At 46.3% G+C, this 11,337-nt stretch overlaps 1 protein-coding gene across 1 annotated transcript, besides 2 other annotated features; it reads left to right on the forward strand.

Moving 5' to 3' along the window:
• Positions 1–11,121, forward strand: Tc00.1047053509585.10 (dynein heavy chain, putative; the record flags this gene model as incomplete). Its single annotated transcript, XM_801606.1, has 1 exon — positions 1–11,121. A coding segment is annotated over one exon (11,121 nt), but the record flags the coding sequence as incomplete, so codon positions are not given.
• Positions 1–11,337: a sequence feature (haploid, Esmeraldo-like haplotype).
• Positions 11,265–11,287: a sequence feature (AT_rich).

Raw genomic sequence — 11,337 nt, forward strand, 5'->3', positions numbered from 1 at the left:
AACGCCATTTCAAACATTGAGGCAGCGGCAGGACTAATAAAACCCCTTTTCGGCGGGCAGGACTACGCGACAGAGGTGTGTAACGATAATGAAGTCAAGAGGGTAAAGGCGGAAATTGAGTCTCTATTAACTCAGAATTATGAGGACTGTGAAGAGTATCGTTGCACGTTTGACGAGTTTCGACACCTGTGGGAAACAGATCGAAAGAAGGCGTTTACGGAATTTTTGGAAAAGGATAAAGTTCCCAGGCGACGCACCAGCTACACAGAAGAGGACTTGGCTAAAGAGCCTCCTCCAACGACAAGCGGCGAATATTTTGGTGTCAGTCTGCAAGAATTTGATCGGTCCATTACAGAATATGAGCGTATCAGCACGAGAATTAGCAATACGGAAGAAAGACGTGTAGTGAGTTTTGTCTCCATTGACGTGAAGCCTTTTCGCGCGGCCTTGCGGGACATCTGCAAGAAGTGGAAAGAGATGTATTCAGACTATTTGATGAACAAAGTATCAGCGGACTTGGAGAATCTTTACGAATTTATGAAAGAGGCGGATAAGGGACTGGATGTTGAGGTGCTCGACGGGAATGTGGATTCCCTAAAGTGTGTCATGCGATGGATTAGAGATTGCCGTCGAAAGAACAAGGAGGTGATGGGCGAGGAAGAGAATATTGAAACAGGTGGCATGTTTCCTCCCATTCAGGCTGCTATCCGCATGCTGAAGAGTCACGCAAATACCTCTTCCGCTTTGGAAGTGGAGCTGGCAAAAATTGAAAAATTGGATGAGCTTCGGAAACCTGCCCCTGACCAATGGGTTGCGCTGAACAAGAAGGCTTTGAATGTGCGTGCACAGAATTCCATTGTACAGGACAGAGAGGCGGAAAAGGTCAAGGAGCAAGTCATGCTTTTTGAGGAAAAGCTTCGCAATGAGGCACAAGAATTTAAACAAAAGCGTCTTTTTGGTTATCCTGTTGATCGTCGTACCGTCTACGATGAACTGGATGATGTTTATAAACACTTTTTGGTGATTGAACATGAGGCGAAGGAACTACAAAACCTCCAGGAGCTTTTTGATTTAAATTCTGCGCAATTTAAGGAAATTCGAGAATGTCGCCACGAGCTGATGATGTTGAAGCAGGTGTGGGACCTGAACGAGCACGTGATGTCTCAGTTCAGTGATTGGATGAAGTCCACATTTAAGAGCGCGGACGTCTCATTGTTTGAAGACGAGTGTAAAAAGCTCTCCAAACAACTTCAACAGCAGCCGATGAAAGTCAAGTCGTGGGATTGTTTTAAGGGCGTGGATGAACAGGTGCGTAACATGCGGACCTCGTTGCCATTGTGTCAATCGTTGAGTTCTCCTTCCATGCGACCACGACATTGGCAGCTGTTGGTGACAACAACCAAGCAACCGGGCAATATTGACCCGGAGGCAAGTGATTTCACGTTGGAGAAACTTTTTGCCCTGGGGCTGCACAAGTTTTCGGAAGAAGTTGCAAACATTGTTGAAAAGGCCGACAAGGAATTGAGGATTGAGACAAATCTTAATAAAATCATCGATATTTGGGAAACAATGACGTTTACATATACATTGGACAAGGATCTTGACACATATCTTTTAGGATCTGTGGATGACGTGGTGGAGCAGTTGGAGAATGACAACAATGCCCTTTCTTCTATGCTTTCGGACCGATTTGTGGAATACTTTTATGAAAGGGTCATCCTCTGGCAAAAGAATCTGGGTGCCGTTGATACGTGCACTGGGAAATGGATGGAGATACAGCGACAGTGGATGAACCTATTTCCCATCTTTGTCCGCTCCGCAGACATTAAGGAGCAACTTCCTGAGGAAGCGAAGAACTTTGCTGAGGCAGATCAGGTCTTTCGAGATCTTATGAGCAAAGCCCACAAATACACGAACGTCATTGAGGTTATTTGTAGCGATACTTTAAAAAATGAACTGGGGCGAGATGAGGAACTGGATCTCACGCTAAATTACATCCAAGAAATTTTGGCACGGTGCGAAAAGGCTCTTGCAGACTACTTGGAGACAAAGAGAAAGATTTTTCCACGATTTTTCTTTGTTTCCGCGACGGATTTAATTGACATTCTCTCAAAAGGCTCGGACCCAAGAGCCGTGATGGTGCACATGAGTAAAATTATTGATTCTGTCGATACTTTTACTTTTAAAAATGATCCCAATTCTCTCGTGGGTTCGAAGGACACATGTGAAATGGTCTCTGTACAGGGTGAGAAAGTGAGTCTTGCGGAGAATTATACCTGCGAGGGTCCTGTTGAAATTTGGCTTGACGGTCTCATTGGCGCCATGAAGAAGGCAGTGAAGAAGCAAATTAAGGAAGCGAATGCGAGTTATATTGAAAAACCACGCAATGAATGGATTTATCAATATCCATGTCAGGCAATTATTGTAGCCTCACGCATTTGGTTTACCACGGAAGTTCATCAGGCATTTATTCAGATTGAGGAAGGGAATGATCTTGGTATGAAGGATTGTTTGAAAAATCAGAAAACCCAGCTTGACAGTCTCATCAAGGAGGTGCTGATTGATCGCACATCGAATGAGCGAAAAATGCTTGTTCATCTTATCACTATTGATGTCCATAATCGTGATATCGTGCAGTCTATGGTGGATGAACGTGTGGATGCCGTGGATGCCTTCACTTGGCAGTCCCAGCTACGGTACTACTGGGATGAAACGAAGGGGAATGAGATTCGTATTGCGGATGCTGAGTTTATTAACGGTTACGAGTATATCGGTCTCTGTGGTTGCCTTGTCATTACCAAACTCACAGATCGTTGCTACATCACGCTGACTCAGGCCCTTCGTTTGAAAAAAGGAGGAGCCCCTGCTGGGCCAGCAGGAACCGGAAAAACCGAAACGACTAAGGACCTTGCGCGTAACATGGGGATTGCGTGCTATGTGTTTAATTGTTCAGATCAAATGAATTATATCACGTTGGGACAAATTTTCAAGGGTCTTGCTATGTCTGGTTCGTGGGGTTGTTTTGACGAGTTCAATCGAATTTCCATTGAGGTGTTATCTGTCGTCGCGACGCAAGTGGGCTCCATCCTAAATGCGTTGAAGGAACAGAAACGGCGGTTCCGCTTTATGGATGAGGAAATATCTATCATTCGTTCGGTTGGTATTTGGATCACAATGAATCCCGGGTATGCGGGTCGTACGGAGCTTCCTGAAAACATCAAATCTCTTTTCCGGCCCTGCGCTATGGTAGTTCCGGATCTTAAAAATATTTGCGAAATTATGTTGGCTGCCGAAGGGTTTGGGGATGCGAAAGATCTTGCGCTGAAGTTTGTGACGCTTTACCGGTTAAACAAGGAGCTTCTTTCACCTCAGGACCACTACGATTGGGGTTTGCGTGCCGTTAAATCTGTGTTATACATTGCCGGTGCCTTGAAGCGTGGTGACCCAGATATCCCAGAGCGTAATGTTCTTATGCGTGCGTTGCGTGACACGAATATGGCGAAGCTTAGTAAAGATGATGTTTACGTGTTTATGGGACTTATTCGCTCTCTTTTCCCCAATTTAGATGTTCCGAAAAAGGACAAACCCGATCTTGTTGCCGCCTGCAAGGAGGTTTGCCAGAAACACGGCAATCTCCCTGGTGAAAATGACATCTTTATCTTAAAGTGTGTACAATACGAGGAGCTCTTGCATGTTCGTCACTCAGTTTTTGTTTTGGGACCCGCTGGTTGTGGTAAAACCGAGTGCTGGAAGTGTCTACAGGGCGCACTCACCAAACTTCACAAGGATGAGTGGAAGGCCAAAGCTGTCTCTTCCTGCCTCAATCCAAAGGCCATTACCTCCAATGAATTGTATGGATATTTTACTCCTAATAAAGAGTGGCGAGATGGCATCTTATCTATGATCTTCCGTGAATATGCGCTGGAATCCAAGAAGAAACGCAACATGAAGTGGATTGTGCTTGATGGTATTATTGATGCTGAATGGATTGAGTCTATGAATACTGTGATGGATGATAATAAAATGTTGACGCTAGTGTCGAACGAACGTATTCCACTGACAGACTCTATGCGTATGATCTTTGAAGTGTCTCACCTACGCAACGCCTCACCTGCTACCGTATCTCGTGCAGGTGTTGTCTTCATCAACGAAAGTGATCTCGGCTGGGGCCCCTTCAAGGACAAATGGATTGCCACAAGAGACAAACGTGAGGGAACCATATTTGATAGTCTTTTTGACAAGTATGTTCCTTTTGTGTTTGAGTTCTGGAAGCGTAGCATGCGCCCCATTGTCTCGATTATGGATATCAATGTGGTTCAGACCATTTGTTTTATTTTGGAAGGCATTTTTACCCAGGCGACTCAAGAGGAATTGTCCAAACATCCGAACCATTTTGAGGTGTATGAAAAGTACTTCGTCTTTGCGGTTATTTGGGCCTTTGGTGGTCCATTGCCAGGGTCGGATGGACGCATTGACTTGCGGCTGAACTTCTCCAACCAGTGGAAAAAGGAATTCTCGAACATGAAGATTAGCGATTTGGGCTCGGTCTTTGACTTTTACGTGGAAAAGAAAAAGGACGAAAATGGGCTGATCCAATACGAGTGGAAGCCATGGAGCGACCTCGTCCAGCCGTACGTTCCTGACCCGGATAGGCAGCTTTCGACGGTGTCTGTTCAGACGGCAGATGGTGTGCGTATGTCGCACCTAATGAGTTTGCTCGTGGACAATGCCAAATCAGTCATGCTTGTTGGAACCGCTGGGACGGGCAAAACAAATCTAATCATGTCAAAGTTACGTTCATTGGATCATGAGCATGTCTTATTCCGTGTAATTTCCTTCAATGCCCGCACCTCTTCGAGTGGTCTTCAGGCTGTGATGGAACAGTCACTGGAGAAGCGCTCTGGACGAACATATGGTCCCTTCAACCGTAAAAAATTGGTCTTTTTCCTTGATGATATGAACATGCCTGCCCCGGATAAATACGGTACACAAGAGGCCATTGCCCTCCTTCAACAGCACGTCAACTATGGATTCTGGTACGATCGTGTGAAGATTATACAGAAGGAGGTGGTGGACCTTCGGTACGTTGGCGCCATGAATCCGAAGTCGGGTACATTTACAATTTTGGATCGTCTTTTGAGACATTTTGCCGTGTTCTCCACAAATATGCCAGAGAGAGCAGACTTGATAAGTATTTATGGACAAATTCTTCAGGCACATACTCATAAATTCCAGCGCGACATTCGAGATACCATGACAACTCTTATAACCAATGCCTCCATTGAGCTTCATTACTTGGTTTCTAAGCAGTTTTTCCCAACTGCCGTGAAGTTTCACTATCAATGGAATATGCGTGAAATGTTCAACATTTTCCAAGGATTATGCAAATCGCACCCCAAAATCCATACGACAACAGCGCAGATGGCACGACTTTGGGTTCATGAGTGTAACCGTACCTTCCGTGATCGTATGGCGGATGCAGATGACTTGGCTCGCTACGATGCATTGCTTTTTGAAGTTATAGGTCGTGCTGGATTTCCTGACGTTAATCCAAAGGAGTTGGTACAAGACTCATTTTTGTGGGCTCCGTTTCATACCTCCCCAGAAGGCGAAGAGAATGTGTATGATGAAATCACCCTTGATTCTGCACAGGCCTATCTTATCAAGAGGTTGAAAGAGTACAATGAAAACTATGCTCGTATGGATCTTGTGTTGTTTAACCAGGCCGTTGAGCACCTTTGCCGTATTGCACGTATCACATCTAACCCACGTGGTAACGCCTTATTGGTGGGTGTCGGAGGTTCTGGAAAGCAATCCCTTGCACGGCTTTCCTCCTTTATTAATGGTCACGACATCTTTCAGATTCTCGTGACAAGCACCTATGGCATTGCCGATTTTCGTGCGGATATGCAAGAGTTGTATCGCAAGTGTGGCTTGAAGGGGTATCCGTTTGCCTTCATCATTACCGACACCCAGGTAGTGTCTCAAGATATGTTGGTGTACCTTAACGATATGCTTTCCAGTGGCAATGTTCCTGAGTTGTTTAACCAAGACGAACGTGACGGTATCGTTGGCTCCATTACGAATGAGGTAAAGGCTGCCGGTTATACAGACTACTCAAACCCTGATGTATGCTGGGAGTATTTTATTGGCAAAGTCAGGTCCCATCTTCACATCATCTTGTGCTTTTCGCCAGTAAGCAAGAATTTTGCGGCGTGGTGCCGCCAATTCCCTGCACTGGCGAACACGACTGTGATTGATTGGTTCTTGCGTTGGCCAGAGCAGGCTTTACGGTCCGTCGCACGGAGATTCCTGTCGGAGATTGAATTGGGAAGCCCGGAGATGACGCAGAACATCGCGGATTTTATGGCGTTTTGTCAGAAGAAAGTTACAGAGACGTGTGAGGAGTATTTTCTACAGGAGAAGCGACGTGCTTACACAACACCAAAATCCTTCCTGGAGCTTATTGCCTTTTACAAGGAACTGCTCTCGAAGAAGCGTGAGGATCTAAATGACAGGAAGCAGCGTCTGGTCAGTGGCATTGACAAGATTAAAGAGGCTGGGGTGCAGGTGGCAGCCCTGCAAGAGGTCCTTCAAAGGGAAAGTGTGGAGGTAGAGGAGGCACGACAAAAGACCGCGGCCCTCATGGAGACAGTGGGGCGAGAGAAGGCCATTGTGGAAGAGCAGAGTGCCATTGCCGCCAAGGAAGAAGAGAAGACGAACAAAATTGTCGCCGAAGTGGAAAACTTTGAAAGTCAGTGCGCTGAAGATTTGGCAAAAGCAAAACCTTTGGTGGAGGAGGCGCTTGCGGCCCTTGATACACTGGATAAGGCTTCTATTGCGGAGCTTAAGAATTTGGGTAAGCCTCCAGTGGATGTGCAGATGGTTGCCATATGTGTTAAGGTTTTGACGTCTAATCCTCGTGCAATTCCTTCAGTAAAAAATCGAACCTGGGCGGAGTGCAAAAAGATGATGAATCAGGTGGATCGGTTCTTGGCGGAACTAAAAGGGTTTGATGTCAACAATATCCCACAAGTCTGCATTGATCAAATTCAAATGTACATTACAAATCCTGCCTTTGATCCCGACAACATTAAAACCAAGTCATTTGCGGCGGCTGGCCTGTGTAAATGGGCTATTGGTATCAACAAGTACCACTTGGTGCGTTGTGAAGTTCGTCCCAAGGAGGAGCGGCTGGCGGAGGCTCAAGAGCGTTTGCATCAGAGTAAAACAGCCTTAAAGAAGATTCAGGACAAGGTTGCAGATCTAAACGCCAAACTTAGCGCTCTCATATCCCAATACGATGAGGCTGTGGAATCTGCAAACGCCATTCAACTAAAGGCAAAGAAGACACAGCTCAAAATGGATCTTGCTCAACGTCTTGTGAGTGGTTTGGCCGATGAAAGTGTCCGATGGGGCAACACTATTCAAGAACTTCAGGTTGCCAGTGATCTTTTGGTGGGTGATGTCCTTTTGGGGGCCTCATTTGTTTCATACATTGGTCCTTTCTCAAAGGCCTTCCGTGAGCGCATTGTGGTTGAGGATTGGGTGCCCAAAGTGAAGGAGCTGGGTATTCCAATGACAGAGAACCTTGACATTACCATGAATGTCCTCACATCGGAGGCGAAAGTCGCCTCGTGGAACAACGAAGGTTTACCTTCCGATCGAATATCTACAGAGAATGGTGCGATTTTAACAAATTGTACCCGATGGCCACTACTCATTGATCCGCAACTGCAGGGCATCAAATGGATTCGAACGCGTGAGGAAAAGAACGGACTGAAGGTCATTCAAACATCACAAAAGACATGGCAGCGAACTCTTCAGACGTGTATCGAACAGGGACTTCCATGTGTGATTGAATCTTTGGGTGAATTTATTGAGCCAGTCTTGGATGGTGTTCTGAGTCGACAGACCTTTAAGAAAGGAGGCCGTGTGTATATTAAATTGGGTGCGACAGAGGTGGAATATCATCCCAGCTTCCGTTTGATCCTACAGACAAAGCTTGGCAATCCGTCGTATGGCCCCGAGGTAAATGCTCAAACCACATTAATCAATTTTATGGTGACCGAAGTTGGCCTGGAAGATCAATTGCTTGCCGTTGTTGTGAACCAGGAGCGGCCGGACTTGGAAAATAAACGAGGAACCCTTCTTCGCCAGATGAACACGATGACCATTGAACTTCAGAAGTGTGAGGATGGCCTACTTTTCGAGTTAACAAACGCTACAGGCGATATCTTGGAAAATGTCGCCTTGATTGAGAATCTTGAGAACACAAAGAAGAAGGCAAAAGAAATAAATGCCTCTTTTGCCCAAGCCGTTGCTACCCAGAAGGATATTGCTCAAAATCGCTTAACTTATACTTCCGTGGCCGTACGTGGGGCGTTATTATTTTTTCAAATTGATCAGCTTTGGAAGATTGATCACATGTACCAATACTCTTTGGAAGCCTTTATGGTGGTTTTCAATAAGGCCTTGAAGAGAGCTGTACAACCGGAGGACAGAAAAGATGTACATAAGCGTGTAGAAAACGTGCTTCAGTCTATTATGGAATCCGTTTTTGCGTATGTCTCACGTGGTTTGTTTGAGCGACATAAACTTATCTTATCCAGCCTGCTGACGTTTGCGATTCTCCAACGACGTGGGGACATTGATGTGAAGCAGCTTGATTTTCTTCTCCGTGGAAAGAAGAAGTTGGGTGTGCCGCGGCCAGAAACGGTGGTGGAGTGGTGTCCCGAACCAAACTGGGCAGCTGCACAGGCTCTTGCTGAGGTGGAGGGCTCGGTACCACCCTTCAATCTTCTGCCAAGTGACATGGCGGAAAATAATCGATGGAGACAATGGACCGAGACGGAGAAACCCGAATTGGAGAAGATGCCCTCTGAATGGAAGAATTTGACACAATTTCAACGTTTACTCGTGTTGCGTTGCTTACGTCCAGACAGACTAACCTCCGCTTTGGAGACCTTTGTATCCGACAGCATTGGCCGCTTCTTTGTGTCTGACCAGACTGTCGATATCTCTGTTTCTATTTCGGAGTCGACAACCACTACCCCACTGTTTTTTATTCTTTCCCCTGGCGTGGATCCTGTGAGGGCTGTCGAGGAGGCCGGTCGAAAGCTGGGCTTCACGTATGACAATGAACGACTGTATAATGTGTCACTTGGCCAAGGCCAAGAAATCGTTGCGGATCGGGCATTGGAAAAGTGCTTCCTTCATGGCGGATGGGCGCTGTTAAACAATATTCATCTTGTTCAGAAGTGGCTTCAAAGCTTGGAGCGTCGTCTGGATAATTACGCGGAAATTTACACTCGAGTGGCACAGCTGAAAAAAGAACGGAAAGAGAGACGCGCGGCCGGGAAGAAAGTCCTGGAGGAGCCGGAAGAAGAACGGGAAGCTGAGGGGGAGGCATTCCCCGAAGAAGTTTCCAAGGCCTCCGTTGATGAAGGGGAGTTGGTGGGTGGAGACGAGCTGGAGTTCTCTGCAATGGTGGAGGGTGGAGAATTCGGAGAAGCAGATGAAGATGACGCCAAAGGAAAGGGGAATCGTGAGAACGTGGAGGAAGACGAGGAAGATGATGACGATGATGATATTCCTTTTGAGGGTCCAAGGGGGCATCCGGAATTCCGTGTGTTCTTAAGTGCTGAGCCCTCCAATTTGATTCCCATTGGTGTCCTGCAACGTTCCATTAAACTTACTTCTGAACCGCCGACGGGCATTCGATCCAATATTGTTCGAGCAATGACGAACTTTAGCGACGAACCATGGGAAAAAAGTGCAAAGCCGACTGAATTTCGCTGCATTATGTTTTCCATGTGCTTTTTTCATGCGGTGGTTGTGGAGCGGAAGAAATTTGGTCCACTGGGCTGGAACAGGGTGTACCCCTACAATGCGGGGGACTTGACCACATGTATGGAGGTGGCGGCAAATTACATCGAGGACCGTCCCAAGGTGCCATGGGAAGACTTGAGATATGTTTTTGGTGAAATTATGTACGGCGGACACATCACAGATGACTGGGATCGTGTCTTGTGCATGGCGTATCTTCGAACATTTGTCGTACCAGAGTGTTGTGACAGTCTCCAGCTAGCACCTGGATTGGAAGTGCCTGCGCCCATGACTTACAATGAATATATGGACTGGTTAATCAACGGTGAGGATTTTCCACAAGAATCTCCTCTTCTTTTTGGTCTTCATCCAAATGCCGAGATTAACTACCGAACCGTTCAGGCGGATGTCTTGTTCCGTACCATCAATGAATTGCAACCGAAGCAGCACGGCGGAGGTGATATGTTAAGTGCCCAGGAAGTTGTGCAGCAAAAGATTGAGGAGATTCGTGAACGTCTTCCTGAGCCCCATAATCTGCAGGATTTGGCTGAGCGACTTGAGGATGAGCGGACGCCGCAACAACACGTTTTCTATCAGGAGTGTGAGCGCATGAATCTTCTTATTAGCGTTATGAAATCCACGATTGAAGAGCTGGATCTTGGTCTCAAGGGCGCCCTTTCAATGACGACGCCCATGCAGACATTGTTTGATGAGATTTTCCTGGACAAGCTTCCTGCCGTTTGGGAAAAGGTTTCGTTTCTCTCCCTCCGGGCACTTGGGTCATGGATGGAGAACTTCCTTCTCCGAAATGATCAACTGGTCAACTGGATCGGGGAGTTGCAGACACCCAAGGTGACGAATATCGCTCTCTTTTTCAATCCCATGTCTTTTCTCACGGCTATTATGCAAACGACTTCTATTATCAACAGCTTTGATCTTGACCAGATGGCATTGGTGATTGATGTTCTAAAGAAGTCTGCCGATCAGATTGAGACGAGTGCCCGAGATGGATGTCATGTGTCTGGTCTCTCTATGGAGGGAGCCCGCTGGGACACGAGCTCGTCATGTATTGAGGAAAGCAGGATGAAGGAGCTTTACCCCAAGATGCCCATCATGACAGTGCGCTCACTGCCACTATCCAAGATCGACCGCCGTGATCAGTATGAGTGCCCTGTCTACAAAACTCAACAACGTGGCCCTGGCTACGTGGTTGGCTTCTGGCTTAAAACGAAGCAGCCCGCAAAGAAGTGGACAATTGCTGGTGTGGGGCTTATACTCGACGTGGTGGAATAGTAAGGAGACACATTTTTTTTAAAAATGTTTTTTGGTTTATTTTGAGTCAAATAGAGAAATAACCAAAAAGAAAATATGAATATAAGAGTACTGTATGAATGTAAATACTTTTGGGAGGTTTTGCGATGTATGAGGTGACTCGCTTTTTAAATTATTTATTATTTTTCAGATGTAATTAGCTAAGGCTTCATTTCTCGTTCAAATGCTTTTCTCGTA

Source organism: Trypanosoma cruzi, genomic scaffold (genome assembly GCF_000209065.1).
Source record: "Trypanosoma cruzi strain CL Brener 1047053516281 genomic scaffold, whole genome shotgun sequence".
In the NCBI taxonomy this organism is placed as follows: Eukaryota; Euglenozoa; class Kinetoplastea; order Trypanosomatida; family Trypanosomatidae; genus Trypanosoma; species Trypanosoma cruzi.